This window comes from Schistocerca gregaria, chromosome 2 (assembly GCF_023897955.1).
Source record: "Schistocerca gregaria isolate iqSchGreg1 chromosome 2, iqSchGreg1.2, whole genome shotgun sequence".
Classification (NCBI taxonomy): domain Eukaryota; kingdom Metazoa; phylum Arthropoda; class Insecta; order Orthoptera; family Acrididae; genus Schistocerca; species Schistocerca gregaria.
In genome coordinates, this window is record NC_064921.1 from 148064085 (window position 1) to 148080833 (window position 16749).

The 16749-nt window shown below is 44.7% G+C and overlaps 1 protein-coding gene across 1 annotated transcript in view; it reads right to left on the reverse strand.

Annotated features, from left to right (window-relative positions):
* LOC126336566 (uncharacterized) overlaps nt 1-16749 on the reverse strand; it is a 283854-nt gene that overhangs the window by 33008 nt on the left and 234097 nt on the right. Inside the window, exon 22 of the mRNA XM_050000416.1 lies at nt 8118-8303. Coding sequence (XP_049856373.1) covers nt 8118-8303 — 186 coding nt within the window. The remainder of the gene's footprint in view (nt 1-8117; nt 8304-16749) is intronic.

A 16749-nucleotide genomic window follows, 5' to 3' on the forward strand; every position in this document is an offset into this window, starting at 1 on the left:
AGGACACGATAATTTGGATGCCCAGGCAAGCTAAAAACATGGGCAGCATGAGCAGCCAGTAATTGTTGGCGTTGTAACCGCAGTAGAGGGACACCTGCCTCCACAAGTATGCTGTCCACAGGGCTGGTTCGGAAGGCACCAGTGGCAAGGCGTATCCCGCTGTGGAGGATTAAGTCCAGCACCCGCAACGCAGATGGTGATGCTGAGCCATAAGCCAGACTCCCATATTCCAGACGGGACTGGATTAATGCCTGGTAAAGCCGTAAGAGAGTAGATCGGTCAGCGCCCCACCTGGTGTGGCTCAGGCATCGCAGAGCATTTAGATGCCGCCAACATGCCTGTTTAAGCTGCCGAATATGAGGCAGCCAAGTCAACCGGGCATCAAAAACCGCACCCAAGAACCTGTGTGACTCCACCACTGTAAGAAGCTGGCCGTAGAGATAAAGCCGCGGCTCCGGGTGAACAGTGCGTCACCGGCAGAAATGCGTAACACAGGTCTTGGCTGCCGAAAACCGAAAACTGAAAACCATGCGCTATAGCCCAAGACTGCACCTTGCAGATTTCGCCCTGTAGCTGACGCTCAGCAGCTGCAATGCCAATAGAGCGGTAGTAAAGGCAGAAGTCATCAGCATACAGGGAAGCGGAGACAGAATTTCCCACGGCGGCAGCGAGCCCGTTAATGGCTATTAAAAACAGACAGACACTTAGAACAGAACCCTGTGGCACACCGTTCTCCGGGACTTGGGAGGAACTATATGAGGCCGCGACATGCACGCGGAAGGTGCGATACGACAGAAAATTGGGGATATAGATCGGCAGAGGGACCCCGAAGACCCCATCCATGAAGTGTAGAAAGGATGTGATGACGCCATGTCGTATCATAAGCCTTCCGCATGTCGAAAAAGACAGCGACCAGATGTTGGTGGCAGGCAAAGGCAGTACGGATGGCAGACTCCAGGCTCACCAGATTGTCGGCGGCGGAGTGGCCTTTACGGAACCCACCCTGAGACGGAGCCAGAAGGCCCCGAGACTACAGTACCCAATTCAAGCGCCGGCTCACCATCCGTTCAAGCAACTTGCAAAGAACGTTGGTGAGGCTAATGGGACGGTAGCTGTCCACCTCTAAAGGGTTCTTCCCCGGTTTCAGAATGGGGACAACAAGACTTTCCCGCCATTGCGACGGAAACTCAGCCTCGACCCAAATGCTGTTGTAAAGGTCGAGGAGGCGTCGCTGGCAGTCCACTGAAAGGTGTTTCAGCATCTGAAAGTGGATGCTATCTGACCCAGGAGCGGTATCAGGACAAGCGGCGAGGGCACTGCGAAATTCCCACTCACTGAATGGAACATTGTACAATTCAGGACGGTGGGTGCGAAAAGAAAGACTCCGACGTTCTATCCGCTTTTTAATGGAGCGGAAGCCCAAGGGGTAGTTGGCAGAAGCGGAATTCAGGGCAAAGTGCTCTGCCAAGCGGTTTGCAATGACGTTGGAGTCAGTACAAACTGCTCCATTCAGTGAGAGCGAAGGGACGCTTACAGGGGTCTGATAGCCATAGAGGCGTCGAATCTTGGCCCAGACCTGCAATGGAGTGACGTGGAGGCCAATGGTGGACACATACCGCTCCCAGCACTCCTGCTTGTGTTGGCGGATAATGCAGCGGGCTCGCGCAGGCAGCCGTTTGAAGATGATAAGGTGTTCAACTGACGGATGTCGCTTGTGACGCTGGAGCGCCCGCCGGCGAGCTTTAACAGCTTCAGCGATCTCAGGCGACCACCAAGGCACAGTCTGCTGCCGAGGGGACCCAGAAGAACGGGGAATGGCAGATTCGGCGGCAGATGATGCCGGTGGTGACCGATTGAACCACTGCATCAATGTCATCGTTAGAGAAAGGCTCAATAGCAGCAGTGGAGGAGAACAAGTCCCAGTCAGCCTTATTCAGAGCCCATCTGCTAGGGCGCCCAGAAGTTTGACGCTGTGGCAGTGACAGAAAGATCGGAAAGTGGTCACTACCACACTGGTCGTCATGCACTCTCCATAGTACAGACGGTAAGAGGCTAGGGCTACAGATTGAAAGGTCAATGGTGGAGTATGTGCCATGCGCCACACTGAAGTGTGTGAAGGCACCATCATTTAATATCGAGAGATCGAGCTGCGCCAATAAATGCTCAATGACGGCGCCTCGACCTGTTGCCACTGACCCACCCCATAGATGGTTATGGGCATTAAGGTCGCCCAGTAACAAGAAAGGTGGCCGCAATTGGGCTATCAGAGCAGCCAGGACATGCTGCACAACATCACCATCCGGTGGAAGGTAAAGACTGCAGACTGGCGTCCACACCCGAACAGCGACAGCCTCTAAAGGTGTTTGGAGAGGGACAGACTCACTGTGAAGATAGTTCAGGACATATATGCAGACGCCACCAGACACCCTTTCATAAGCTGCCCGGTTCTTATAATAACCCCGATAGCCATGGAGGGCAGGGGTTTGCATTGCCGGAAACCAAGTTTCCTGCAAATAAATGCAGAGGAAAGGGTGAAGGCTGATAAGTTGGCGGAGCTCAGCTAGATGGTGTTGTCCATGGCTGAGGAAGGCGTGACGGGACTGGGGAGGCAGATTACGCTGCTGGGTCACCTGCTGCCTCCGATGGAGCACCTGTGCAAGTGCTATTCATTGCATCTGAGGGACCGGCGAGATCGAGGTACTCAGCGGACGCAAGAATCTCCACCTCATCCTCAGACACAGAGCTTGTAGGTAGAGGTGGAGTAGAAGTCATCGCAGGTGCCTTGGTCTTACGAGGCTTCAATGTCGTTTTCTCTCGCTGTTCCTTCGGTTGCCGACGTTGACAGGGCTGATTGGTGTCAGTCTCCGGAACCGAAGATGATCGCAAAGCTCGACGACCAGCGACCTGTGGCTTCTTCAGCCACTGGTTGGTGTCTGCTGTGCCGCTGGTAGGAACCTGGGAAGGGAGTGACCAAGGGATCCCTTCCGAGCGAGAGAAGCCAAAGAAGACTTACGCTTCTCCGGCTTAGAAGTGGGGACTGGTGTCCCTGGTGGTTTAGTGGGTGCTGCTCCCGAGGTAGATGGTGTGGGAGCAACAGTAAGAGAAGGGGCGCCCCCATCGTCAAGGGGGCAGGTGAGGTCGTCTGACGCTGAGAGCTGACTGTTTGTGGTGCAGCTAAAGGAGCTGGAGCAGGAGTTACAGTGAAGGCATAAGATGACATCATGCGCACGGGACGTAGCTGTTCAAATTTCCGCTTAGCCTCAGTGTAAGTCAGTCGGTCCAGGGTCTTATATTCCATGATTTTGCGTTCTTTCTGTAAGATCCTGCAGTCTGGCGAGCAAGGTGAATGAGGCTCTCCACAATTGACACAGATGGGAGACGGAGCACATGGAGTATCGGGATGAGATGGGCGTCTGCAATATCGACATGTGAGGCTGGAAATACAGCGGTAAGACATATGGCCGAACTTCCAGTACTTAAAGCACCGCATCGGAGGAGGTATATAGGGCTTGACATCACAACGGTAGACCATCACCTTGACCTTCTCCGGTAATGTATCATCCTCGAAGGCCAAGATGAAGGCACCGGCAGAAACCTGATTGTCCCTCGGACCCCGATTAACGCGCAGGACGAAATGAACACCTCTACGCTCTAAGTTGGCGCGCAGCTCGTCATCAGACTGCAGAAGTAGGTCCCTATGGAAAATAACACCCTGGGCCATATTTAAACTCTTATGTGGTGTGATGGTGACGTTAACATCCCCCAACTTGTCACAAGCAAGCAACCTGCGTGACTGGGCGGCAGATGCTGTTTTTATCAAAACTGCCCCTGAGCGCATTTTAGACAAGCCCTCCACCTCCCCAAACTTGTCCTCCAAATGCTCTACAAAGAACTGAGGCTTCATGGATACAAAGGATTCCCCATCAGCTCTGGTACAGATGAGATACCTGGGCGAATACATGTCACAATCATTTATTGCCTTTCGTTCCTCCCATGGTGTGGCCAGGGATGGGAACGATTTGGGGTCATAAACGGTAGCTTTAAAATGAGCCCTTGAACGCTTAGAGACTGCTCGTGGCTGGCCACCAGCAAGAGATGATGTACCACCCTTCATTGCGGGACATCCGCTCTGATGCCACCTACTTCAACCAAGGGCCCTCCCCATGGGTGCCATCTGGCCACAGCAAGAGCCACCTGGCAGGATGGCCATTGCGGGGAGTCCTGATGCCCCAGGGAGATGGGCATCTACTCCTTGGCATACATGGGGAGTAAACGGCGCAGGCATCAGCAGAGCGATCCCTGTGTTGTTAGGGGGCTACAGGCATCAGCAGAGCGATCCCTGTGTTGTTAGGGGGCTACAACCAACAGGGTACATGGCGGCCCCACCACAACAGACTGGCTACCGTGCTGGATCTTAGGTGCAAAAACGTATGAGGTCGTCGTCGCAGCGAAAAGCAACACTACACAGTGCAGCGTGGTAATCGCACCCAGGGACGTATCCTCGCCTAAGAGATGGAAAACGAGTGGGACACCATTGCAACGACGAGAAAACCGGCTAAAGGTCTCAATGCACGGCAGATACAATGCACCATGTAAGGCATCCTTCCCCAATTGGCTCGCTCTTCGGAACAATTTAGAAAGATGGAGGTCAAACCAGAGAGGGGACCATCATATAAGGCCGAAAAGGTTGAGACTCCTTTTAGTCGCCTCTTACGACAGGCAGGAATACCGCGGGTTTATTCTTACCCCCGGACCCGCAGGGAGGAAAAGTGAGTGTTAAATGAGCACTACTATAGAAGAAGATAATAGCTCCAGAAGATTCTAGTGTTATGCCAAAAGACCTATGGAGGATCAATGATGGGTGCAGGGACCAGCAGTTGACTAACAAGGAGACCACCCTGCAATCTGACTTCTGAAATTTTTTACATTTTTTGTACATTGAGTTCATAACTCAAATAACAATTGCCCCAAGCAATTGCACACAATTCTAAAAAAAAATCTCGAGGAAACTGACCTTGAATTTTTCTGATGGACTTCCACCTAAGGCACTTTTCACGATGCTCCAAGGTGCCCACACAGTAGCGTTGAGAATGATCATTGGGTGATCAATGGATCGCTGGTTCACATCTTGATATGGTTATTTTTAAGTTTTTCGCCTTTCTTTTTTTTATCAATTAAAATACCTACATTGTATTACTATAAAATTCATTAAATATATGCTAATTCACACAAGTCTAATCATAATTTTTTAAATGAAAAATGCACGTCATCTTGTTTCTAATTACATATTGCACACAACTGACAAGTTTCATTGCAAATATAAATTCTTAATTATCAATTAAAAAAGCATTACAAATTTATTGTTTGTGTGTGTGTGTGTGTGTGTGTGTGTGTGTGTGTGTGTGTGTGTGTGTGTGTGTGTGTGTTGGGGGGGGGGGGGGGGGGGGGAGTGTGGTCCCATTTTTGACAAAAGCTAACTTTCTTACAGTCTTTCTGTTGCGCCTTTCCGCGACTCAGCATCTCTGCTATATGGTGAGCAGCAACATTATATTGTTAAATTCAATCTTGGAATTTCTATTGTTACAAATTTGTTAACAATCTTTTATAAAATATTGGTAATTAAGAGTTTATATTTACAATGAAAACTGAAACTTTCCATAGATCATTAGCAACAAGGAGACAACACATTTTCCATGAAAAACGAGGATTAGAAATGTGTTAATTGGAACAGATTTGACAAATTTTATATTTAAATGATGTAGGCATTTGCAATGGGCAAGGGATGAGGGAGTAAGAGAAATTGGGGGGGGGGATCTAGGTTAGGCTTCTGTTAGAAGGACAAATTAACAATTAGTAAGCTATGTAGCAGAAGGTAATCAGGTGCACTGCCAAATGCTTCCTCACAAAGCTTCTTTCTGCAATCCAATGTGTTTGGATCTAATTACTGGACTCTTGCTAACTTTTCTGGGACCACTGTCTCTGGCTGCCACGGGCAAACTATGAGCAAGTGTGAATGATGGAGGAAGCAGTCTGGGTGGTGGGGGAAGGAGAGCAGGGTACAGGTGGGGGACTGTAAAGTGCTGTTTTTGAGAGCATACAGGGACGAGGTGGAGAGCGCGAAGCATAGCCAGGTGCAGTTGGAAAGTTACGACTCATGGGGGAAGAGTAAAAATACTGTGGGTGCGCTTAAGCAACAGGAGACAGTGGAGACCAAACAGGCGGGTGAAAAAAATGACTGATAAAGGCTGGGGTCAGGAGGGTTACGGAAATATGGAATATATTGCAGGGAGAGTACCCACTTCCACATTTAGAAAAGCTGGTGTTAGTAGGAAGGATTCAGATGGCACAGGCCGTGAAGCAGCACGCTTAGCAACTCAGTGGTCCAGTTGTTCTTGGCCACAGTTTGTCAGTGGCCACTCATGCGAACAAACAGCTTGTTGGTTGTCACGCCCACATACGACAAAAGCACAGCGATTGCAGCTTACCTTGTAGATCATATGACTGGTTTCACAGGTAGTCATGCTTTTAATGGGATAGGTGATGCTTGTGACCAGAATGGAGAAGGTGGTGGTGGGATGATGCAATGGACAGCTCTTGCATCTATGTCTATTAGTGGGATACGAGCCGTAAGGCAAGGGGTTGGGAGCAAGAGTTGTGTGGGGATGGGCAAGGATATTGAATAAAGTTGGTGGGGGGCAGAATACCATTGAGGGAGGGGTGGGGAGGATACTGTGTAGGACATTCCCCATTTCGTGGCACAATGAAAGGCAATTTAAATCTTGATAGAGAATGCTATTCAGCAGGATCTCCAGTCTCTCGTCAAATACTTAGGCCCATCCCAGAACCTCTCCCCAGAGTCAGTCTTCCTCTCTCCCCATTCCCCCTCCTCTCCCCCATTCCTCAAAGAAAATATATAAATAATTTTAAAAAAGCCATCCGCCGTACCTGCATAATGTACCCTGCTCCCAACTCCCTACCTTATGGCTCATATCCCTGTAATAGACCTAGATGCAAGACCCGTCCAATGCATCCTCCTACCACCACCTTCTCCAGTTTGGTCACAAGTATCACCCATTCCTTTAAAGGCATTGCTACCTGTGAAACAAGTCATGTGATCTACAATCTAAGCTGCGACCACTGTGCTTCATTTTATTTGGGCATGACAACCAACAAGCTATCTGTCACATGAATGGCCGCCAACAAACTGTGACCAAGAGACAAGTGGACCACCCTGTTGCAGAGCATGCTGCCCAACATGACATTCTCCATTTCAATGAGTGCTTGACAGCCTGTGCCATCTGGATCCTTCCTACAAACACCAGCTTTTCTGAATTGCACAGGTGGGGACATTCCATGCAATATATCCTGCATTCCCATAACCCTCCTGGCCTCATCCTTCATTACTGATTGTTCTTCACCCAGCTATCCCCATTCCTGCTCCGACTCCATAGCCTTGTATTACACAAACCCTGCAGTTTTTTCACTTCCCCTTCTTCCGCTACCCCACACTAAAGGTTAGCCTCCAGACTGCACAAGACTGCACTATGCTCTCTCCACCTCGTCCCTGTATGCTCCCCCAAACAGCAATTTACCTTCCCCTCCCCACCCCAGCCTTACCCCCACCGCCCAGACTGCTGCTTCCATCATGCGCAGTTGCTCCCAGTCTGGCCCTGGCAGCCATAGTGGTGTGTGTGTGTGTGTGTGTGTGTGTGTGTTTCAGAAGGAGGCCTTCTGGCTGAAAGTTTACGTCTTTAGTAGTCTTTTTGTTGTGCCCACCTGCAGTTCCACAACTCCACTACATGGTGAATAGCAACCTATCCTTTTCATAATATTGTCATTATTCCAGCCTGCATTTTATATTGTTTAATACTGCAGATGAAAGTGAACAGGCATGGCATGCTGACCACTTTACAAGAACTAAGAGAGAAATTATATGGAAAGGAGTCCCCAGAAGTGCAAGAACATGATATACCAAATATATTATATACCCAACTGCTGGCCAGTAATTACTTTCAAGATTCAAAATGTGCAGCATGTTCATTTTCTGGCAAAGTAACATTACTATAATAATAATAATAATAATAATTTGTTCTTTTTGTTCTTTCAAGTTTAAATACCTGATGTACATTTCATCCTTGCCAAAAAGTTTCTCTAATGCAGACAATGAAACAGTAGAGAGCAGGCACTGGAGAGCTCTTAGTCTTGAGAAAGAAGTGACTCCATCTGACGTGTCACCTATCACAATGTTTACAAGATAATTAACCAACTCTTCATCTTTGTCAACCTGTAAAAGGTAACATGCCCTGGAAAAAGAAACATAAAATTCCTTACACACGCTGAAAAACTTTTCTGATGTGCAAAGTACAATTTAAAGAAAACAGAAGCTTTCCTCACTTTTACCAACAGTGAATTGAGACTGAAAATTTGCTGTTTCTAATGGTTTCAATAAAAATGACATTATTTTAATGATGTTTTAATTCGCATGGCTGAAAGGAATATCAGCATGCATACATTTGTGATTATTATTGCCAATGCCTTTTATTATTATTATTAGTATTATGACATTACCAAAAGTAAAAAATTGAAGTAATACAAATAATTTTTATTCATAATTACTGGAGTGCTTGCAAAATATAAAGTTCTCTCTATAGTGAAATTGAACACACAAAAATATGACAGTTGCAGAATTATTTGAAAAACTACAAAACTACATGATAAAAATTTAAACTGATATTTCACTATAGCCAACAATGTGAAGATAATTTTTGTAGTGCACAAGGAAGAGAGACTACCTGTCGAAGTTCCAATAACTCCTCCAGTCAGGAATACATAGCTTTCACTGTTTCTGGAAGTTAAATTGACTGAAGTGGTTATACAATATATGTCATTACTGATGCAGACTGAGATGTTACACTAATTCTTTACTAACCTCTACAAACAAAGGGCAATGTCCTGACAGACTGGCCCATGATCACAGCCCAAACTGCTAAGGATAGAAACTTTAAATTTGGAGAGAGTGTTGATCTTATACTGTAGGCATTGTTTGGTAAGGGATTGTCTGAAATTACACCCCTGAGATGGGTGAAGTAGGAGAGGAAAGGAATTTTGAAAATACGTCGCTATTAAGGCAATGTTGAAGCTGGAACCACAAAAATTGGTTTTCGGTTTCTCAGTCAAAAATTAAAAAAAAGTGTCTGTTTCCACACTTTTGGAAATTCAACCACGAAGGGCGTGAGATAGTGAGCCATTATGAAGGCAATTTTAAAGCTAACTTCAAGAAAATTTGTATTTGGCCTCTTTAGAAATAAAAATAGAGTGTTTCAGTGTTTTTGAAAATATTTCATTACATTAAATCATTTTCAAAGGTAAATCTATGAAAACTGGTATTTGAATTCTAGAGATATGTGCGTTAGGGGATGAACATTTCTTTGGAAATATCACCACAAGAAATCAAAAGGCAGGATTAACAAAGACCTCCAACTCCAGCTGTCAGAATCACTCTTTGGTCAGAAGTACATTTGGATAAGAGCATTCTCCTACAGCCTTAATTAGTGTAAAAAGTTTAGATGATGTTGCAATCTGTGTACAACATAGAAATTCCATTAAATAAAAACAAATAACATCTGTGCAGATAATACAGTTTGTGCAAGGAGCGAAGCAGCTGACAAGAAGCTAATATTATATATATCTAAAAAAAAAAAAAAAACTTTGAAGATTATTAATTAATTCTGCGATTTTACTCCTTCTTTCAATAAAAGTTTATTATTTCCATTGCCTTGTACAGAGTTCAGCAGTGTGCAATGCTGCCTCTTATTGATCGACTAGTGCTTACAGTAATTGTTGTTCATTTAGTTCTGAACTATGAATGAAGGAAAATATCACCACCAAAATTTCTACAGGCTCTATGACACTTTTTCTCAAGCCAACAGTCGTCACCACAGCATGTAAATACTTGCATATCACAATTCAGGATCAGTGTCAATGTCAATTGAGAATAACCTAAAGGATTAATTTTGGGTTATGTCAGCTTAAAGGATGAAAATTTTTATTCTCTTGCAATAGTCAGTTAAATAACTGCATATTATGCAATAACAAAATCGTGTAACTCTTGCTTCTAATTCAAGTCCATGTCTTTATTGCACAACCTGCAAGATTCATGCTTTACATCAGAGAGCGTTACAGAACTTTTTTTTCTACCATTATGATTCCAGACATCTGAGTGGAGTCAGAGATTACAATACACTGCCGACAATGAATACTGTGACCTCAATAATAACTGCTCTGACTGCACCGAACACTTAACATTAGAATTGCACCACTGTGACCTCCCATCCAAGATGCACAGCAGCTTAAGTAAGAACTGACACTGAAACATCAATACGGAAATCTGGTTGATAAGATACTTTAAACATATTTAAGGGATTCTTAAGCAGATGGTGAAAGGACAATTTTCTATAGTGTTAGGGCAGTATATTTTTATAACAATATAATTTTCACCATGTAACCGATACTTTCTGAGGAAACCTGGTCCGCTAATAGCTGCTTACTCAGACTGTTACTGCACACTGTAAGCAGCTCTTTCACCTTGCAGGCAACACTAGGCCTCTTCACTACTTGAGGAATACATCTAAATGATTCTGAACCTTGGTTGCACAAGTTGAGATGGCAATGATTTATCAGTAGTACCAATGCAATTTAAACTAATAAAAATTTCCTATTTTGAACCTAACTACTCATTTAAAATAAGAATTATTCTTTTGATATAACTCAAATCCGATTTATTGAAAATAAAAATATTTTACATCTAATAAATTGTCAGCTTCAGTGTCACTCAGATGATTTACTAAATGTCAATTTATCAATATTTCAGGAAATTTTGCCATCGCTATACACAAGTCACTCATGCTAAAATGAGCTATTTTTTATAGTGAGCTGCACACTGGCAAATCTACTGAGTGCAAACTGGCCTTCCTTCTCGACTACTGACCTGCCAGCTTGTTCTCTAGGAGTTTTCTTTAATGGCCTAACATTGGAGCTTGCATGCCTCTCACCCTCAGACGACACAGCCTGACAAACATGAGAAAGGTGAACAATACTTATTTTATTTTGTGCAACAGTAAGGAAATGAAAGAGGTAGAGATAGAGGAAATACGACAAACTAGTCTCTCCAGTCAACGGAGCCAATAGAACACAACAAGAAAGGAAGTGAAAACTGGATGTCATAAGCAGAAAAGATATTAAACCTTGGAGACTATAAGCTATGGAGAGTAATCAGCAAGTCATCAGAGATAAGGCAATAAGACTGGAAGCCACGATGAGAATGAGGGAAAATGTGTAAAGATGAGGAAAAAAGACAATTAATATCTACAACAAAGATTAAGAACAAAACAAAAATTTAAACAAAGGAGAAGATACGAGTAACATTAGAAACAGCATACTAAAAAGTGAGGAATGTGGAAAAATAAAAATATATTAATATTGGAGAGTGAAAACAGAAATCCACAAAATAATGTCAAAATGGTAACTATAGAGTGCAACATAAAAATATGTTTGAGAATGTAGGAGATTAGAACCTCATCTAGGGGCAGGATGTATGAAAATCAACAATATGTCAGTTTTTATTTGAGGCTACCAATAAACTACCTCCTGGTAAGTAAGTTAAGATTTTTATTCAATTTCAATTGCTTCTTTTTTCCTTCAGACTATTCTTATCCACATGAGAAAGATGTTGGTATGCCTCTGGGTGGGCTCTAATCTCTCTGATTTTATCCTCATGATCTCTTCGCAAGATATACGTAGGAGAGAGCAATATACTGCTTGACTCCTTGGTGAAGGTATGTTCTTGAAACTTCAATAAAAGCCCATACAGAGCTATTGAGTGCCTCTCTTGCAGAGTCTTCCACTGGAGTTTATCTCTCATCTCCGTAACACTTTACGCAATTACTAAATGATCCAATAACGAAGCGTGCTGCTCTCCATTGGATCTTCTCCATCTCTTCTATCAACCCTATCTGGTATGGATCCTACACCGGTGAGCAGTAGTCAAGCAGTGGGCGAACAAGTGTACTGCAACCTACTTCCTTTGTTTTCGGACTACATTTCCTTAGGATTCTTCCACTGTATCTCAGTCTGGCATCTGCTTTACCGACGATTAATTTTATATGGTAATTCCATTTTAAATTACTCCTCATGCCTACTCCCAGATAATTTATGGAAGTAACTGCTTCCAGTTGCTGACCTGCTATATTGTAGCTAAATGATAAAGGATCTTTCTTTCTATGTATTCGCAGTACCTTGCACTTGTCTACATTGAGATTCAGTTGCCATTCCCTGCCCATGTGTCAATTCATTGCAGATCCTACAGGGATGTTTTTGTCGTGTAACCACTCCACCACATGCCATGCATTATGAACAGGTGCTCAATCTTATTGAAAGATGCAATCGCCATCCCAAAATTGCCCTTCAACAGTGGGAAGCAAGAAAGTGCTTTAAACATCAGTGTAGGCCTGTGCTGTGATAGTGCCACATAAAACAACAAAGGGTGCAAGCCCCCTCCCTGAAAAACATGACATCACAACACCACCGCCTCCAAATTTTACTGATGGCACTACATACACTGGCAGATGATGTTTACAGGGCATTCACCATACCCACACCCTGCCATCGGATTGCCACATTGTGTATTGTGATTAGTCACTCTAAACATTTTTGAAATGTTCAACCATCCAACGTTTAAGCTCCTTACACCAAGCAAGGTGTCGTTTGGCATTTACCGACATGATGTGTGGTCTATGAGCAGCTACTCGACCATGAAATCAAAGTTTTCTCACCTTCCACCTGAATGTCATAGCACTTGCAGTGGATCCTGACACAGTTCGGAATTCCCGTGTGATTGTCTGGATAGATTTCTGCCCGTTACACATGACGACCCTCTTCAACTGTCAGTCAACAGATGAGGTCGGCCTGCACACTTTTGTGCTGTATGTGTCCCTACTGTTTCCACTTCACTATCACACAGTATACAGTGAACTTTGGGATGTTTAGGATGTGGAAATCTCACGTACAGATGTATGACACAAGTTACACCCAATCACCTGACCATGTTTTAAGTCCATAAGTTCTGCGGAGTGCCCGATTCTGTTCTCTTATGATGTCTAATGACTACTGAAGTCACTGATATGGAGTATTTGGCAATAGGTAGGAGCATAATTCACCTAATATGAAATGCATATGTTTTTGGGTGTGGCCGGATACTTTTAATCACATATCATAAGTCAGCTAAACATAATTGCTGCATATACTATGATACTATGTTTCAATAATGATCTTGCAATTTATTAAGTCTCAGAAAACCTGACAGTAAGAGACAACAGTAAAAACAGAGAAATATGAAGTTATATATCTGAACTACATGACTACTCTGCAATTCTCATTCAAGTGCCTGGCCAAGGGTCCTTTCAAGTCTTCAGACTATTTCTCAAACGTTCCAGTCACTAACAGCACATGGGATAAATGAACACAAATCTTTTTATGCGAGCTCTGATTTTATTATGATCATTTCTCCCTACATAGGGTGGGAACAATAAAATATTTTCGCATCCATAAAAGATAGGTGGTGTTTGAAATTTAGCGAAAACATCTTATCATATGCATGATACACCCCCCCTCCCCCCATTCTGTGATAACACAAAATCAGCTGCCCTTCTTTGGACTTTTTCGATGTCCTTTAGTCATCCTATCCGGCAAGGATGCCATACAGCATATCAACAATCTAGCAGAGGCTGGATAAGCACAGGGTAGAGAGGCACTCTAGTAGATCTGTTGCATCTGAAGTGTTCTGCTCATGGACTTATTATATGGGGAGATGGCACTACAGGCTTGTGCTATACATTGCTTTGAAGCTGGTGCTGACATGTTAGACAGCCAAATTTTAGCACACTACTATGTACAATTGCGTCGTGTCCTTAGCTTCTGTCATGCCCACATGACAGTTGTTTTAAAAACGAAATATTAAAATGCTTTCATGAATAACATCAGGAAGCGATTTTCAGACGTTTCTCTGATCTTACATGCATATTTCGTATAGTAACATGCCACATTTGGCTTCTTTTAAGTAAACACGAGAAGTATGAGAAATGAAAAGGCAGCTATCACAACGATTGATGAAGCTGGCGTTATGTCTACATCCCCTCTCCAAAAATTGGTCAGAATATACACTCCTGGAAATGGAAAAAAGAACACATTGACACCGGTGTGTCAGACCCACCATACTTGCTCCGGACACTGCGAGAGGGCTGTACAAGCAATGATCACACGCACGGCACAGCGGACACACCAGGAACCGCAGTGTTGGCCGTCGAATGGCGCTAGCTGCGCAGCATTTGTGCACCGCCGCCGTCAGTGTCAGCCAGTTTGCCGTGGCATACGGAGCTCCATCGCAGTCTTTAACACTGGTAGCATGCCGCGACAGCGTGGATGTGAACCGTATGTGCAGTTGACGGACTTTGAGCGAGGGCGTATAGTGGGCATGCGGGAGGCCGGGTGGACGTACCACCGAATTGCTCAACACGTGGGGCGTGAGGTTTCCACAGTACATCGATGTTGTCGCCAGTGGTCGGCGGAAGGTGCACGTGCCCGTCGACCTGGGACCGGACCGCAGCGACGCACGGATGCACGCCAAGACCGTAGGATCCTACGCAGTGTCGTAGGGGACCGCACCGCCACTTCCCAGCAAATTACTGACACTGTTGCTCCTGGGGTATCGGCGAGGACCATTCGCAACCGTCTCCATGAAGCTGGGCTACGGTCCCGCACACCGTTAGGCCGTATTCCGCTCACGCCCCAACATCGTGCAGCCTGCCTCCAGTGGTGTCGCGACAGGCGTGAATGGAGGGACGAATGGAGACGTGTCGTCTTCAGCGATGAGAGTCGCTTCTGCCTTGGTGCCAATGATGGTCGTATGCGTGTTTGGCGCCGTGCAGGTGAGCGCCACAATCAGGACTGCATACGACTGAGGCACACAGGGCCAACACCCGGCATCATGGTGTGGGGAGCGATCTCCTACACTGGCCGTACACCTCTGGTGATCGTCGAGGGGACACTGAATAGTGCACGGTACATCCAAACCGTCATCGAACCCATCGTTCTACCATTCCTAGACCGGCAAGGGAACTTGCTGTTCCAACAGGACAATGCACGTCCGCATGTATCCCGTGCCACCCAACGTGCTCTGGAAGGTGTAAGTCAACTACCCTGGCCAGCAAGATCTCCGGATCTGTCCCCCATTGAGCATGTTTGGGACTGGATGAAGCGTCGTCTCACGCGGTCTGCACGTCCAGCACGAACGCTGGTCCAACTGAGGCGCCAGGTGGAAATAGCATGGCAAGCCGTTCCACAGGACTACATCCAGCATCTCTACGATCGTCTCCCATCGTCTCCATGGGAGAATAGCAGCCTGCATTGCTGCGAAAAGTGGATATACACTGTACTAGTGCCGACATTGTGCATGCTCTGTTGCCTGTGTCTATGTGCCAGTGGTTCTGTCAGTGTGATCATGTGATGTATCTGACCCCAGGAATGTGTCAATAAAGTTTCCCCTTCCTGGGACAATGAATCCACGGTGTTCTTATTTCAATTTCCAGGAGTGTATTTTGCTCAGTTTGGGTGGTTTCCAATTTTCCTTCTCATAGTTTCGACCTGCAAAACTTTTTGAGTTGGACTGACAGGAAATCTAAAGTGAAATGACAGAAATAAAATATCGTTTGACCGAGTACACTTACCATGAAATGTGTTTCATTTACACTTAATCATCAGAAAACACCTATAAATTAAGCAAGCTGGCATTTTATATCAAAAAATTTCCACCTGAAGCTAATGTTTGACGCAACTGACATAGCAGAGATCAGCTTCTATTCTTATGTCATGATAATTCCCCTTATTATAGCTCCTTGGTTCTGCCAATGAAACACATTCTTTGGTTTGCCTTCCCAACAACATTATCTATGTGATAATTCCAATTTAAGTTGTTGTTTTTGTTGTTGTCTTCAGTCCTGAGACTGGTTTGATGCAGCTCTCCATGCTACTCTATCCTGTGCAAGCTGCTTCATCTCCCAGTACCTACTGCAACCTACATCCTTCTGAATCTGCTTAGTGTACTCATCTCTCGGTCTCCCTCTACGATTTTTACCCTCCACGCTGCCCTCCAATGCTGAATTTGTGATCCCTTGATGCCTCAAAACATGTCCTACCAACCGATCCCTTCTTCTAGTCAAGTTGTGCCACAAACTTCTCTTCTCCCCAATCCTATTCAATACCTCCTCATTAGTTACGTGATCTATCCACCTTATCTTCAGTATTCTTCTGTAGCACCACATTTCGAAAGCTTCTATTCTCTTCTTGCCCAAACTAGTTATCGTCCATGTTTCACTTCCATACATGGCTACACTCCAAACAAATACTTTCAGAAACGACTTCCTGATACATAAATCTATATTCGATGTTAACAAATTTCTCTTCTTCAGAAACGCTTTCCTTGCCATTGCCAGTCTACATTTTATATCCTCTCTACTGCGACCATCATGAGTTATTATACTTCCTAAATAGCAAAACTCCTTTACTACTTTAAGTGTCTCATTTCCTAATCTAATTCCCTCAGCATCACCCAATTTAATTTGAGTACATTCCATTATCCTCGTTTTGCTTTTGTTAATTTTCATCTTATATCCTCCTTTCAAGACACTGTCCATTCCG